Raw genomic sequence first — 16,648 nt, forward strand, 5'->3', positions numbered from 1 at the left:
GATATTTGCGGGTTAAGACTGTGAGATTCAAACCCACATATTGTGCTGGCTTATCAAAGTATATAAGCAAGAGGTCGATAATGTTGGTCATCCATCGCTTTAGGATCATTTGATATGGACTGCTTACTTGAATATTTGGACGGTCTTAAATACGTAGCAAAGTCGACTACACGTCTCATTACCCATCAATCCGGTCTGATATAGAGCTGAAAAGTAAACCATTGGAAAGTAACTCTAGAGCTGTCTATGCTTGCACTTGTTGATGATAGTGTCACTGAGCTTCCTCAATGTCTTTTCTCAACATGCGTGTATTATACATCTCTTTCTTTGCTAAACATGCAAACACGCTATCAATCTCCTCAATACTTATTATGCGCGCTGATACTTGAAAACTATTACGCTTTCTGGTCATCTGTTTAGCAAATGTAAAAATAGGGATCCGTGCCATGCACGGTAAGTTCTTGTTTGATAACAGTTATATATGCCTCAACTATATGCCATCGCTTTTTCTTCTTTTCTCAGTCAGGTTTAATGCGCTTCACTCGATAATAATTTCGACCTCATTGACTGAGAGGGCTAGGTTAAGCTGGTGTGATATTGAGAATGTGAGCCGTTGTATTGTCCCTGTTCTCTCGCTTTATTAGACCTCTTTTTTAATCTATACCAAAACTCTAAATCACGCCGGGTATAAAGGCCAGACAATTAAGTTTAGCTTATCAGCCCGACACAGACGCGTTTTTACGGTTGATGGTACAGAAAAATCTCGGGCGTATTTTTCTATTACGAGGAGTATGAAGCCCAACTTCCTCTTACATGCTGCGACATCCATGGGCTGACCCGCTTACTACTGGTAATGTGGTCATAGAAGGTGAGCAATATGACATGGGTTTCCACATTATCGCTCATGCTAAAACACTTTTCAACCCGAAATTGAAGCGACACGGGATTCGCAATCACACTGTACTCTTGACCGTACAACGGCGTGTCTCACAACTAGCAATCGACGATGGCTATCACTGCTCCCTAAAGCTACACGACCAAGACGATTCAGATGGACTGGACAAGAATCATATCGATGACATCTTTCAATATTTGGACGAAGAAGAGGTACGGCACGTCAAGTATGTAATTCAAGCCACCAACGATGTCAGCTATTGGACGATCAGGGCACAGCACGCTACTTGCTCACAGGAACACAATTCATTTGGTGTACTTTGGGCTACATTCACAGAAAAAATCGCTATACTGTATATAGGATATACATAGGCTATTGAACCTATACCAAGGAAACGATGCCGTTCGTACCACCCTGAATTTCCTGAAGTAAACTCGGATGATATATACGCCCATTTTTTTCCACTACCTGAACTGAATACTACGGCAAAAGCAACAGTAATTGTCCAAGAATGTCCCAATTTAGACTTCGAGCGCGTTATCACTTTTCCATCTCAAAAATGCCACTGGTGTCAATGTGAACCTTACTTCTAGGTCCAAATAGAACACAACGTTCATTTTGGGCATGACCAGCTGCAAGTCGTGAGCACCTACCTACTGATGTACTTCTTTGATTACATACGGCCTTTAGATAAGGCCTTCCAGATCACATTAATCCTCATACATAGAGTTTTCTTTACCACGCCTGTTTTAAGTCCATACTATACACACTATTTACAGTTTATATTTTTACTGGAAATTTCTCACCATCGTAAATCTCTCTAAATACATACGCACTTATATACCTTGCCGTACTTGAAAACTATCCTTCATTATCATCTCCAGAAAGCTCCTCTAGGGCGATGCTTATACGTCTGAACTACCATCACGTTTTCAGCGCTCAGTCAGGGTAAATGCAAATCAACAGTTTCACAGGCTAAAACTGGCTAGCGTAATGAAACCACCTTTTCTCTACCCCTTTAATTCACTTATGGCAAAGCCCTAATAAACTACTTAAATATGCGCCTGCGCCTTTTGTTGGTCCTTTTCTCCCTGCTCCCTGCTTTGGGCAATGTTGGATTCACTCCCATTGATTCACACTGCACAAAGGTCCTCCATTACGATCCTTCAGTAAATCGTTATAACAGAAACCTGCTATTGGCGGACATCGTCCTGAATACCAGTGTCACTAAAAGCGAATGAATCCAACGTCTTCAAAGTATAAGAGAATATTGAGTCTCTGTTAACATTCCTTGCTGTGACAGTCCTTGTGGTTGTCATTACAACTTTGGAGTTAGAACTTTAGAGCTTGTTACTCCTTAAAAAGATAATTACTTACATATGCATGTCATATATCTCTCTATCTCCCTGTCTGTATCAAAAGACATCTTTCGAATCTTTATTACTAGACACTATAACTTGGCCAACATGTTAAGTGCGATTTTTTTTCGCTCTTTTCGATGAGAACGCAGACGGCGATGGGGTGGCGAACGAGAAGCCTAATATTAACAAGTATAGAGACGATAGGATTTCGTCGAGGAACGACGACACGGAACGAATCCATACTTGTAATCACATCAATAATCATATTGCACTCGATGGTAATATTTATTTTATATGTTAGTGTAGTAGAACTGTAGGTTGTTTGGGAATTTTTTGGTATAAAAAATTGTAATATTAGTATAAATCAAGCTCGGATGAAGAAGGGAGATATCAGAGAAGAATGAAGTGGCGGTATATGTAGATCAAAAGACAATGTGGGCGGCAACAATGCGCTGGAGCTCCTGCTATTGAAACGAAGTGGAAAAAATATATCAGAATACGATAAAAGATACACAGTCCAAAGATCAAAACTGCCTTACCTCATCAATATAAGCTTCATTGGGTGCCGGTGCTGAGACTGCAGTTGCAGTAGCAGTTGCAGTAGCAGTAGCAGCCCCAGGACGTCGTCCCATTTGCTGCTGCTGTCGCGTGGATGATAGTTTACTACTTGTACTATTTGATCGTTCTTTTTGTGATCCGTTTTCTTGTTCGGTTTGTTTACTATTGGCAGTAGTTGATGAAGATGTATCCTCTTGTGCTGCATCTTCCTCAGATGAGGATTCTGTAGCAGACGTGGACGATGACTGCTCAGCAGTAGCTTGTTGCTGTATTGATGCTGCCTCCTCTGCAACAAGGGTGACTTGGGATTTCTTGCGTACTGCAAAGGATCCGTCGGGTCGATTCCATGGATGGAACTCGTAGCCACCTTCGTCTTCCCATTTAGAACTCTCTCGGCTCTGCAGAAAATCGACGCCGCGTGTCACCAGTAGAAACAGGTCGTCTACGTCTGATGAGGGCTTCGTTGGTTGTTGGGGAGCACCCGGAGCAGACGCAGCCGTAGCAACAGGAGGTGGTGCGGGTTTGCTCTCGTCGGCCACTTTATCATTAGTTGTAGTTGTAGTTATTGCTTTGGTATTGTTATTACTGCTAGTACATGAAGTCGATGCGAGTGAGGTGGCTGTGCCGCTTGATGCTGTTAATGTGGAAGACGGTGACGAAGTAATTTCTTGTTGCTGCTGCTGTTGCTGTTGCTGTGGTTGCTGCTGTGGTTGTTGCTGTGGTTGCTGTTCGGGAGGTTCACATTCCGTTTTGCTGGCCCGTCTGGATTCACCTGGTTGGTCCGATCGCTGGCTGTCCATCCACATGGTGTACTGCGCTTGGATGTCCGAGACCTGTTCACTGTTTTGCTGCTTAGGTGGAGGCTTGGGAGGGTCGTCGTCTTCGTCGTCCTCGTCACTTAGAGAGTCCTCATCTGAATCATCACTGAGATCGACAGGCTCTTTACCAACGTCGACTTCGTCGTCATCCTCGTCGTCTGACGAGAGTGAAGAGAGGGACGATACCTGACTTTCTTCGGCCACTGCTGGATCAATCATACTTGAACCGCTTGCAGAAGCAGCCGCAGCAACAACAGGCGAGAACGGCGCCGACGAGGCTGGTGTCTGCGATCGCTCGACAGGAGTCGATGGCAGTGGATGGTCGGCCCGTCTCGGTGACAGGGCCTTGTTGTGGACACCTGGCAAGGAGGACGAAGAGGCATTGTTCTTGCCAGGCGTAGGCGTAAGTGGAGTCGGGGGCGCAGAGACGATACTGACTTGTGACGCTGTGTTATCCAAGAATGGCGACGACGGGGTGGGCTTGACACTGAGCGACGATCCGTTCTGTTGCATCATATGCAGACTGCTACTGCTTGGCGACTCGAGCGGCGGTGGAGGTGTCTTTTTGCTCTTGGAGCCCCAGCCGACAAGACGTTTGAGCTGTTGCTTGAACGAGCTTTCCTTTCTGCTGGCGTTGCTGTTGCTGTTGTTGTTGTTGTTGTTGTTGGTGGTGGTGGTGGAGCGTTGCATGGCTTGTTGTGCGGCAGTGGAAGCAGTGTCACCGGGTTGGAGTGAGGCAGAGCGGGCAATGTAGGAAGAAGGGGAAGAAGCAACGCCGTCCCAGCTGGAAGAATGGTCCATGGTCGTAGAGCCAGGATGGGCAGCAGAAGCAGCAGAAGCGCAGTCAGAATAGACAGAGCCGGTTCCAGACATGACCGAAGTCCGTCGAAATCCAGAAATAGGCGGAGGGGACAGCGAGCTACTGCTCGCTCCTTGCTGACAGGATGGGGTCAGGGATGATTTGCGTTCCTGACTATTCGCAGTGGTATTATTGGTAGTAGCCGCTGTAGTGTTGCTGGCCAGGCTGCTGGGGATCGATGGGCGGCGATCGTCTACTGGCGTCGTGGGTGAGTTCATGAAGCTGGGTCGCCGGGGCTCAGTCGAGCGTGGCGAGTCCATTAAAATGTCGAGGATGCTAGGCCGTCGCTCTTCGGGCATCACAAAGTCATTGCTGTCGCCGCGGTGGTGGTGGTGGTGGTTAAACTTGTTGCCTCCCACGGGTGACAGCAAAGGAGGTGGATGATCGTGCTGCTGCTGCTGTTGCTGTTGCTGCTGTTGATGATGCGAGTCATCTGTCCTGCGCAGAATAAACAAGAGGTCGCTTGTCACTGGCCCATGTGCCTGCTGTTTATGAAGCGCTGAGGCCATGTGGTCGCGAGGATCCAAGCGTGTTTCGATCCCGTTTGCTCGGACCGACATGCGGTACTTGGTCAAGCACCGGTCGGTTGGACCCATCGTCATTTGCTGCTGCTGCTGCTGCTGGGGGTAATATCCTTCAGCTTCGGCGTCAGGCACGTGGAATTTTTCCAGAGCCATGGCGATCACTGAGCCGATCTGTTGCTCCTGCTTGACAGCCATAATCTTGTCGATGCGGTCAATCTCTTGTTGACGACTCGCCATCAGCTTCTTCTTCTTGCCCGTAGAAGGCGGTGTAGGATTCGTCGTAAAAGCCGGCGCATTGGTGCTAGCAGGTGGCATACTGGGGCTGCTGCCGCCTTCGTCCGGATACAGGGAGACCTTAATGTAGAATATGCCCTCCTGCTCGTTTGCACGCTTGATGCGTCGATGAAGGTAGAAACGGATCACAGAGTCCTCGTCGTAGGATGTTTGCTCGTAGTTGCTAAAACTGCTGGATCTGGCCCGGCGTGACGAGCGCCCCTCGTTTTTGGCAGATGACGAGGAGGTACCGGCGGCAGAAGCAGCAGCTCCTATTCCCGGCTGTTGCTGCTGGTGCTGCTGTTGCTGTTGCTGTTGTTGCTGTTGCTGTTGGGGTGATGTCCGACGGATGTGTGACACAGAAGGCATCGGTGTAGTCAACGGCGCTGTCAAGGTCTTGAAAATGGAAAGCGGTTTATCTTGAGGTGCCAGCACGTAATCATCTATCACAGCGGGGAGGAAATTAGACACTTGCACAGTGCAGACGAGTGCATGTGTATGTGTAAAAGATGCGTGAGAAGAACATACCACCATCCAAGCCTTGCACAGCAATGTAGTATTCAATAGTGCCTTCGGCGTACTCTGGTCGATTGTGCAGGTCGAACCGGATCGCAGCCTCTTGGACCAACACATCGGCGGTGGTGGAAAGGTCGATTGAGAATGTCTGGAAAAGTGGCGCCTGACCAATGTTGCCTGCAAACACCCGAAGTTCTTCTGCTGGCTCCGCTGCTTCAGGTACGGCCAACAAACTCGGATTATGAACGTTGTCGTCCTGATCTGACCGCTGATGGTGGTTGTGGTAGTGATGACGAGGCTCATGCTGCTGTTGTACAGATGATGTATGGAGGAGATGGTCGTGGCTGTGGCTGTGATGGCCCGGAGTATCCGTGATATCCTGATGCGCATCTTCAAACGCATCGTCATCCTCTTCATCCTCGTCTTCCTCTTCGTCAGCGCCATCTTCGTATCCAACCTCTTCCTCGTCTTCTGACTCGACTTCGTAATGAATGACTCGCGTAGCACTTGCGCCTGTTGCAATGGTCACATTTTTGTGTGACTTTCTCTCGCGAGGAATAAACTCGTTTGCTTCAGAAGGCGACGTGATTTCCACGTTTCGATGCTTGTTCAGACGTGCTAGTCGTTCATATGGTGTCTAAACAAATAGCCGCATAAAAAAGCATAATTTTTGATGTTAAGTTGCACGTTTTTCATTTTGACATTTTCCCAAACTTGTTTTCTTTTTCTGGCTCGGCTGAATTGTACACTATATATATACCTCAATGTTCTCTGCTGGAATATAACCGACTTCACGGGTTTTCAGCACTTCGACGAGCCACCAGTAAATGTTGGTGTCTTCCATTAGAATCAATGCATCGCCCTTGACAACCGACGCCTGTCCTTCGACGGTAGCAACAAACGTGTGGAGCGCATAAACAAGGTCGAAATTGATATTCTCGTCAGGGATACTGGGAGAAGAGGACATGGACGAGGCGTCTTCAATAATCATGTCATCCTCTTCTTCTTCCTCTTCCCCAATGTCTCGTTCAACAGGTCGCCGTCCGTGATCGATGATGTAGTTGCCGGTGTCGCTATCATTTATGTTGTTGTTGTTGTCGTCGTCGTCAATATGGATTTCGCGATATCCGTTGTCCTCCCATCGGTTGTGGTGATGATTATGATTATGATGATGGTGGTGCTGTTGTTGCCAGTGGGGAGCACCACCGCGTACGGCAGATGTCATTGGAAGTCGTAAAAAGGAAGCGTGGATAAGTAGAGATATGAAGGAAGAGAACGTGGATCGTAGCAAGAGTTGAGGAAAGCAGAAGGGAAAGGAAAAGAAACAGAGAAAGAGAGTAGGTAATTGCAAAAGGAGAAAGAGGGAAAAAGAGCTTACTGGTTTAAAGGGGGGGTTGGTTGGATGGATAAAGGTGTGAGTGCAAGTGTGTAGGTGCAGTGTGTATGGGTGTGGTTGAGGGAGACAAGGCATTTCAAGTTTTACAGAGGATGTGTGCTGTGTGATGGTATGTGGTGTGCTGTCCAACGTTTTCTCTTGCGGAGTGTAGGCTCACTCGGCTCATAGGACACACACTCGTCTTCGGTTTCCCCATATATTTCCATCTGAAAATGTCCCTTCTCCCTCTTTTCTATGGCTCCTGCCCCCTCTCCTTTCCCTTTTCCGTCTCTCTTTTATGAGGTGCAGAAGAGGCCTAAAAGATATGACCTGCCACGCAGCACCACACTATGTCGTCTTCTTTGTCAATATATTAATAACCCTTTCCTTTTGCATTGTTGCATCTCGCTGGTAACAGTAAGCGTGTATTGTGTCGTCGTCAACGTAGCACCAGCGCTGCACTAGCTGCATGAATCCACCCTCGCTGTTATCATACTTGGTAAAGTGCATGTGAGGGCTATACTCAAAATCAAATCCAATCACAGCTTCCCCTCGTCGGGTCACAAATGCAGGAGAAGCAAGTGCTTTTTGTTGAGACTGGTACGTGTGCACTGTTGCCATATCCTACACGTTAGTCAAATCTTATATGCGTCGTTCAAAGACTTTTGCTTTCCTCTTTGAATGGTAGTACGTGACACCATGTCTAGCCATTGCTATGTTATGATATTATAGAAAGTCCTGATATAATGGATGATTCAATTCAAGGCCATCCCGCACGCCGTTGTTTTCATTCATCTTTTCTGCAAGCGTACAATTAAAAGGATCATTACTTTTATATATAGCACATAGATGTATGTTCTTTGTCAAAGGCATCATTTATTAGGCATATCTACATACTACACGACCATGTAGCATGCAGCTTCTGATTTTCACGGAACTTCATTTCGGACTTACGGACTCGCTGAGTTACCTTGCTCCTCGTCTTAATATCAATGCATAGCTTGCGATAGGCTGGAAATCCACAATTGCCTAAGGAGGTGTCAATCACGCATTGTCATCGCCCCTCTCCTCCTCATCACTCTATTATGTCGCTGATCTATTTCAGCTAGCATGTTATTTTATTTCTATTCTTTACATCATATATATATATATATATATGCAGTCTATGACGCTGCTTGAACTTATTTTGGATCATTTATCATGATGGAGTTACTTCTTCATGAACAGACGAAGTACAACCTTCTAGTCTTGGCCATCCATGAATTAGAGTGAGTTGTACATACGCACATTTTATGAGCGGTATCTGATTGTCTATATCGCTTATTGGTAGCTTTTTGTTGAACAAATCTTCTCCTTACAAATCCGAAAATCATACGTATACACACAAATTCTCAAAATTCAATACATCGGAGGATAAAAGACAACTTGATCGATGGTGATACATAAGATATAACATTGTTTACAGTTTGTGCTTTGTTTTCTGTTGTCGAAAATAGGTTATAGTAGGTTCGGTATTCCTACTGCAGTGATAGTTGCACCTAATGGGTATAGCACATATTCTCATACTGCAAAAAGCTAGGAGGGGGTATTCTTTTTAAACTGCTCCGTAGTTATTCCTGCTATTGTAGCTGCTGAAGCTATTGGGTAAAACCGCACGAGACCGTCGCTCCGGATGATGATAATACATTGCACGGGCTGCCGTTTCGTCTTCTTCGGAGGAGGATGAATCCACGCTACTTGCTTCCTCGTCCTCTATCAGGGCTTCTTCTCCGAGCTGTTGCTGTTGCTGTTGCTGCTGCTGCACAGGAACACCATTTTGAGGGGACGTCGAATATAGCAACGGTTGACGCTCGTTGTTCTCATCTACTTCATTAAAAGACAACAATGAAGGCTCGGCAAAAGGCGAAATAGGACTGCTGCATACACTACCATTTGACATGAATCGCACAGGTTTCGTGGTATCTTCAGAATAATGACTTGAGCGTCGATAACTCTTGGCTGACACAGGTAACCAGAGGTGCGGCAATTGCCCTTGCAGTGCTGGATGACCGTATTTCTTCATACCCTTGTTGAGAATGCCGTCCACAAGCGTCATGGGCGGCTGACGGTAATCAGTGTGAACCGTAGGCGCTGCAACATAATCGTCTTGATCCAGAACTGTACGCCGTCTTCGAAGCGTCGTTCGGTTAGGAAGATCGCGGGCAAAGGAGAGCCGTGTGCTTCGCTCGGACGTCGAAGGTTGTGGGTCAACATTGTTACTGCCATTGGGTGGTGGAGCCACTACGGTGGGCGTATCGACCACGGTGGTCTCGGCAATGCCGAGTCGTTGGGTGAGTAACTGGAGGGGTAACACACGTGTGCTGCGCAGGTAGGCAGCGTCCATGGTCAGTTTAAAAACAATAGTTATTAGTATCAGAGGCCAGCACAAGACAGCGAGCGGATACGCTTTTCGAAGCAAAAATAATCCGCTAGACATGGTCTCAAAGAGCAGTAGACCGATGATGATACGGGAAAAGATGCGCGGCCACATGCGTCCGGCGACTTCGTATGGATGAAAGAATACTTATTGTATTGTTATGTTAGTGAAAGGACCCAAAAAACGTATAAATATTACCTTTACCCACCACCGATTCTCTCTTTCCAACCCAGTGCCTACCATAAAGGAGCTGATATTTGAATACGACGTAGGCGAAGCAATAGTACAGCGTACCAAAGATAAGAATGATTGGTGCACTTGTTGAATAGACTAGCAGTACAATAAACATAAACACTGGCGCAGGATAGCCCCAGCCGTAGTTGAACATGCGTGGTGCCGACACTTCTGCATAATCACGAGGGGTTCTGCAAAGCAAGCGCCAGAACAATTGGAGAATCACAGCACCTATTTGTAGCATTTGCAATGGGAGCCTAAAGCAAAGTCGCATGAATAAAATCGATGTGCAAAACAACCGGAGATAATATGAGATAATACTTACAACATCAAACATTGCAGCACGGTGTAGTTGACGAAAAATGGTGCGACCTAGAGTGTAACAAGTGCGCGTGTGTCTGTCAGTTTCGGTTGCATGTTATCCATTATATCTTAGCGTTGCAATTTTACACACCTGTCCCAAACTGGATGCGAGTATATTAGCGATCTGCTTGGGATCCTCGATCATATCCGTCAGTGTCTTAAAAAGCGTGCTTGTGACTGTAAATACGAGCAGTAGATTGAACAACAAAAAGAAAAAGTGCCTATGGAAATGTTTTCTTGCACATTAGTCTCCTTTCACCCTATACACAGGTGTCATATCACATACTTGCTGAAACTGGACTCCTCTGCTTCGCTTCTGGATTGAAATCCTTCAATGACACTGAGGACTATCAAATATTAAAAACATGAGTAATCGGCAGCCCTGAACTCGGGTACGACTAAAAAAGAAAGATGGTTTTTACCATTCACAATGACGGGCAGAATAGCCATAAACACAACCACAGCGAGGGTTGGTAAGAAACCCACAACAATCTGATGGAGTATCTTGTTTTTGGACGCCAAATCCATCAACCAAGGGAAATAGTTTTGTAGCGATCGTTCACTGGTCAGTGCCGAAAAGTAGGATATTGGAAAAACCCAGAAAAAGACGAGGAACATCAAGATACAGAAGATCACTACTTTGCGGATCGTCCGCTCGCGTCCGTGCATTGCGATATTCTCCCACAGCACATTACGTGGCTCTGCAGCCAATTCTGCATGTAATCGGAACGGCGTCGAGTCTATGAGCACCTGAGCAGCAACACACTAATATTGCATAAATTTAGAATGTCAAAAAAAAACGGTGATTAGTCATGATGGGTCCTCAAAAATTAATGATATAGCTTTTGGTAGAGACTTACTGCGCTAACACTATGCTCAAAAGTGACAAAACCAACACTGGTAGGAACGAACTTGCCGTGTTTGCGTGCCTTTTGTACAATCTCGTCTATTTCGTTGTATTTCTTTGTGTAATATTCAATGGCATCGACAGGCTTGCCCAAGAGTCCCATAAAACCAGGCCGTATCATGGGACGTTTCTGTTTTTTGCTGTTGTTCGTGTGGTTGCTATACGACGGCAGTGCTGTGCTAGATCCGCCGTTGCTATGACTACTACCTGACGCTGTTATAGTCGTAGTTGCTTTGGTGTTCGCCAAAGTATCCGGTGCCCAATCGACTGGCTTCAGTAAAGAATTGTCCCGTTCAGCTTCGCTTAGCAGTTGCTCTGGATCATACGATGTATCCTTGCACGGGTTGCCCCAGTATTTTGTATACGCACTCTCCAGTAACCGCAGGTACATCGCACGTTCCTTGATATAGTCCATCAAACGATCGACGTGACGAACAACGTGCACAGACTCTACCACACCAATGCCCAGTTGCTCGAAATAGGTGGCAAGCTGGCGATCTGAGCGGAGATGTTGTGGAATGCCAGTAACCAGCACGGTGCGTGATGGCAGTTTCTTTGCTACTCGCAGCAGGAATTGGCGTCGTAGTCGAACGTAGTCGCGATAATTGAGAAACGTAAAATAAAACGTCGCAAAGCAGAAAAAGTATGTGAAAAAGAGGTACACCCATAGATAAGAGGGCGAGTAGTACGAAATCTCTTGTTCGTCTTCTTCTGGGGTTTCCGGATCGGTCGAATTGCCCAGTAGATCGCCGCCCATGCGGCTGACAGGCAGCAGCACGACGGTGCCAAAAAAGCCGCATAAACCAAATAATTTAACACCCATCAAAAGAAATTGAAGCATCTACCCTCCACGCAATCCGCAGAGATTCTCTTTGTTAGATGACCGACTCGATAAGCGTGTACATCTGTGACCACCTTGAAGAGACTTACGACGACGGCATCAAGACCCACTTTCTCCAACACGACAGAGTGCGGAGTTTTGATTACTGGCCATATCCATCCCAGAAACGACGTTGGCAGCTTTGCTGGTGCATGTCTAGATAATGCATTTTATCGTTACGAGTGATTAACCAGTTTGTGTTCCCTCGATTGCCCTGTGTACATTTCGAGCATCGACATCATCTTCATCCATTTACTTTTTCATGCGTAGTCGGGGCGAGTACATTGACATCCATCTAATATAGTTATAAAAGAAACAAGGAAGAGAATACTAAGTAAAGAACACACACGTCCTTTTCAATTTGATTCAGTTGTTTCGTACCGAGTTCGTGCAAAGCAAAAGGTCAGAAAACATAAAAGTCCTACGGAACCGCAAAGAACAAGCTGTGCAGGAAGTCCGGTCACCGATTTCGAATTGTACAAAGGTGTGCCCGGAAGTGGATGGTCATTGCAAGCAAAGATTCCAGGACAAAGGTCGAACGGAAACTTGGAAGTCCCAACAGGAGTGTCCGTGCGATTTTGTAGACTTGACAGATCTATCAGGTTTGAAAAGTCCATGTAACAATTCGAACGAATTGGAAGAGAGGAGGAGGAAAAGAGATAAAAAACAAAAAAAGAGAGAACTTTCTTTTTTCTTTTGGCCCTTGTACTTGTTACACATACTCCTCACTCTTCTTTCTCTTAAAAAGTCTCGGCGCTCAACCAAGTTAGCCAACCAGTCAATTGACCGGCCCGCAAGATCCGACGTGCAGGATTGAGCCATTTCCGACAGTTCCGGGTTGTGATTGTTACACTCGCATTGGTACATACGTTGCAATGGAGCTAACCTACAAGTCTATGTCTATAGCCCTGCAGCACTCTTAGGACACTCACAACGTTTACTATCACTGGTGGTAGTACCCATAGCTATAATAATAAGACATGTAAGTGAGGAACATGTAGTAAGCGTATAATCTAGCCGCTATGTATGATGTGGTCGATAACGGTACCTAACGCTTACAATAACAGCTGTCTCATGAAGAATAATCTGCTATGCTACATATTACCTCCTTATACTCGGCTTCTGGTATGATATACCAAAGATAGGAAACGCGTAAGCACTCTTTTGTGCATGCACTGATCGTTGCCGCGAAGTAGCTATGGCCCCATTTACTGTGTCAATAACCTGGCGTGTGTATACATACTGTTTACACACCAATAAGCTGCGATAAATCGTGGAATATGTGTGCTGATCCCCGTACATGCAAGGTGATCTGTGCGAAACAGTTTACTGTTACCAGCTTTTTTAGTTGAATAGCCAGGAAGCAAAAGAATCGAACGGTTCATGAAAGCATGCTAGGAAGGCACAAAGCACTCGTTTCGTGAATGATTTAGAGAGAAAGCATCATCAGTAACAGTAATGCCAGCAACGATCAAGTGCAAAGACCGTATTAATTATTAGGAAAGTCACGCTTATTACTGTATGGTAGTCAATCGATCAGCCCTTGTTCAGAAAAACTACAAACACATGTCGAGGCACATCTTTTACAAGAGTGAAAGTGTAAACAAAGCAAAATCAATAGAGCTTATTGTAAAAAAATAATAGAATGCAAGTTTGTCTAACGCTGCTTGTAAACGACCGGCTTGTTTGGGGTCCTGCATTCATCAAAACCAAGGGAGGTCGCCCTCCCTTGTTTTCCACAAGCCTCAGTTACCGGCGGGGCCTACAGCTCCATGATTCCTACGAATAAAGGCATACTCTTTGTAAAAAATTTATGTTAGAAGGTCTGCCAATGATGGGATAGACGTGTACTCGTTTGTACATTCTCCGTGAGAAGATGCACTTACCACTCTTTGCGGTATATGTATGGGGGAGAGTTTTTGTGATTAGAAGGGACAGCATTACTGTGTGCGCTGTTCCCAGACAGTAAAGCATGGTTTCATCTTACACTGCATGAGTTGTCGAAAGCTGATCATGGTATGTGTTTTTCCTCGTTGCTATGCAAGCAATGTGACTATGCATTGTTCTTACTTATGTATATAGATGTTTATACGGTTCGATTATCGTAACTTCGCACCCAAAGATAATTCTGGATATACCAGTAGGTACTATATTGTCATCACCATTGCTTACTGATGTTAAGCATTGTTGCAATTCAACAGGGACAGCTCCAGCCCATTTTCGCCGCTGACCTCGTCTTTCGACCTATCTATACCACCGCTTTTTCTTTTATATTCATCCCCTTTGTGCATTTGTGTTTGATCTTCTGTAGTTACGGTTTTATTACACGATTTTATTAAATATTACGATTGATAAACTAAGGTGGTACTATTTGTGTGTGTGTGTGTGTGTGTGTGTGTGGAAGGGGGTATTGATACGATTATAATTATTGATTACTAGTATGTACTTATTTCAAGATCATTTTTCACGGCAGCATGCGTCGTCGTTCCTCGTCGACATGGTTATTATATCGATCATCATCGCTCTCTATTTCCTCTTCGCCCAAATCCATTTCGTCCATTAATGCTCGTTGGTATTCGGCTTCTCGTTTGCCACCCCATCGCCGCTTGTGCTCTTGCCGAGAAGTAAAGAAATAATCAATTAAAAACGCACTCAACAGACCTGTTGAGCCGCCCAACACATTAGCCAAGATATCGTATCCATCGAACGTACGGTACTGTATAACAGTAAAAGTTGGATGATAATTATCATTAGGCAAATAGAAAATACCATGCATATGTAAGTAACGATTTTTTGTAAAAAGTAGATGTCATAGTTTTATTCCAAAGCTGTAATGACAACTATAAGGATAATCGTAACAAGGAAAAAAACCCGTTTACTCGTCTCTTACCGGTAAAAGCCCTTGAACACATTCGCTTATAATGGCAAAGGAGTACAGGACGATGCCTGCCAATATTAGGTTTCGTTTATACGACAGATCCCACAAGAAGTATAGGCAGATGGCGAGGATCGTGAAAGCAAAGTAATGGAGAACCTTGTCGTTGATCTTGCCTTGCAAATCAATGGGAGCAAACCCAAGAATGCCCAGAAGCACGAGCAGGAAGAAAAGGACCAACAACATGCGCAGGCGCATGTTAGGTGTTTATTTAAAGTATTGGTATAAGTGTAAATAAAGGAGACGAGGTTGGTAAGGAACAGAGAGAAAAGAGGAAGAGACTGAAAAAAGTTGTTCAGTGTGACGGAAGAAGGCTTCCAACTCTCCAAGGTTCAAGTTACTCCTGTACCATCAACTTAACCTAAACAACTCAGCTACAGTATAAAACGTCTATCGGCTTGGGTTGGGCGGTCGCTGAAGAAAATTGTCTTGTAAACTGCTTTCGAGGGTCCAAATAGCTTGGCAACAACCATTGGTCCAAGACTAGTTGGCACTATGAAGGCTCAAGTATTATACCGCATGATTCAAATTGGAAGCTACAATATCATGTCATGTCCCAACAATCTGATCTTGGTTCGTTCCCTGTCCTCTTTCATTGTCTCTTACAAGCCAAAACTCTTGCTGTCATCGTTGCCGACAAAATCAAAGCTACTCAACTTAAAAAAAGGACAAAAGGAAAAAGGAGAGACCCTGCTGGCCTACTTGACGATCAGATGGCGTGTTGCAGACAACAAAGAAAAAGCGACCCTCTGAAGAACTTCACAACTAACTTTCCTTTGTATATCTGTCTATGTCTGTCCTCTCTGATAAATTATTAATAATTAACAATTATATATTTAATTATAATTTAAAAAGAAAAGTTTTAATTTAGTTTATACTCGTATAAGCTTGCCATCTACCTGCAACTTACACCTTTTTATTTCAAAATCAAGAACATCTCGTCAGCAAGCTCGTCATGTTAGGAAGGTGTGCTCACTACCGTTGTGCTGGTTTCAATTAATAAAAGATTTATTATTTACTTTCTAATTTTTCATTCACTATGAACAATATATTTTTGATATCTTTTTATTTAAATGGTAAAAAAAATTTTAAAAATAAAATAGTTTTTTTCTCTAAATTCAATATTATAAAACTATAAACATATAATGAAAAAAAGATTTATAGAATTTCTATATCAAATTTCGAATTATATTAATTATTATATATATATAATTTATTGATATATTCTATTATTATTATTATTTGTTCTTCTCTCTCCTCTCCCCTAGCCTCCTCCCCTTATAACTAACTTTTTTTTGCATATTTGTCCATATCTGTCCTTTCTCTCCCCTCCTCTCCTTATATAATGTTACTCATTCTCATCATTAAAAGCCATTCCATTGACACTTCATTTTTGCATCTCTAGTTTAGTGCTTATCTCTCATTATTCTTTGTTTTATTCAACTAAATCTAAGCAATTCAGCTATAAAACATCTATCGGCTTGGGTTGAGCAGTCGCTGAAGAGATTTGTCTTATATTCCTCATGTAATGAATTAAAAAGCTAGCAAAAAGTATTAATTCTCTGCTTTCTGAAGGTCTAAATAACTTGGCAAGAGCCATTATTCCGAGACGAGTTGACACTACAGCCAGCCTATCCTTAACGTTGACACCCTAAACAGAGACCTCAATAGCATCAATCTTCTTCTTTGAAACCTTACTTAGCGTCCTACAGCTCTAGTTCATATAAAATATAC

General features: G+C 44.3%; 3 protein-coding genes across 3 annotated transcripts; all 3 read right to left on the minus strand.

The window, feature by feature from the left end:
- Positions 1–2,678: 2,678 nt before the first annotated feature.
- On the minus strand, positions 2,679–7,029 carry BDB00DRAFT_868579 (uncharacterized protein; the record flags this gene model as incomplete). The annotated part of the gene is made up of 4 exons (XM_053126486.1): positions 2,679–2,720; positions 2,796–5,731; positions 5,817–6,441; positions 6,565–7,029. 4 exons carry the CDS (start codon positions 7,027–7,029, stop codon positions 2,679–2,681), a joined length of 4,068 nt encoding a protein of 1,355 aa, XP_052983808.1.
- Positions 7,030–8,421: 1,392 nt separating this feature from the next.
- On the minus strand, positions 8,422–12,842 carry BDB00DRAFT_628628 (uncharacterized protein). Its single transcript, XM_053118084.1, has 11 exons — positions 12,361–12,842; positions 12,236–12,274; positions 12,030–12,135; positions 11,053–11,940; positions 10,615–10,957; positions 10,479–10,539; positions 10,284–10,413; positions 10,155–10,201; positions 9,836–10,086; positions 9,109–9,741; positions 8,422–9,042 (listed from the first exon to the last, which is right to left on the minus strand). Exons 1-11 carry the CDS (start codon positions 12,594–12,596, stop codon positions 8,774–8,776), a joined length of 3,003 nt encoding a protein of 1,000 aa, XP_052983809.1. The 5' UTR covers positions 12,597–12,842; the 3' UTR covers positions 8,422–8,773.
- Positions 12,843–14,443: 1,601 nt separating this feature from the next.
- On the minus strand, positions 14,444–15,112 carry BDB00DRAFT_784865 (uncharacterized protein; the record flags this gene model as incomplete). The annotated part of the gene is made up of 2 exons (XM_053120496.1): positions 14,444–14,695; positions 14,870–15,112. 2 exons carry the CDS (start codon positions 15,110–15,112, stop codon positions 14,444–14,446), a joined length of 495 nt encoding a protein of 164 aa, XP_052983810.1.
- Between the last annotated feature and the right edge of the window lie 1,536 nt (positions 15,113–16,648).

Source organism: Zychaea mexicana (assembly GCF_025766255.1).
Source record: "Zychaea mexicana strain RSA 1403 chromosome Unknown BDB00scaffold_9, whole genome shotgun sequence".
Taxonomy (NCBI): Eukaryota; Fungi; Mucoromycota; class Mucoromycetes; order Mucorales; family Lichtheimiaceae; genus Zychaea; species Zychaea mexicana.

Excerpts from the sequence above, each read along its gene's own strand:
- BDB00DRAFT_628628 (XM_053118084.1), bottom strand. The coding sequence starts at position 12,596 with ATGGACTTTTCAAACCTGATAGATCTGTCAAGTCTACAAAATCGCACG. Across the intron at positions 10,540-10,614 it reads TCTGCCCGTCATTGTGAATG|TCCTCAGTGTCATTGAAGGA; the intron begins GTAAAAACCATC and ends AATATTTGATAG. Across the intron at positions 10,087-10,154 it reads GTGCTGCAATGTTTGATGTT|GCTCCCATTGCAAATGCTAC; the intron begins GTAAGTATTATC and ends ACTTTGCTTTAG.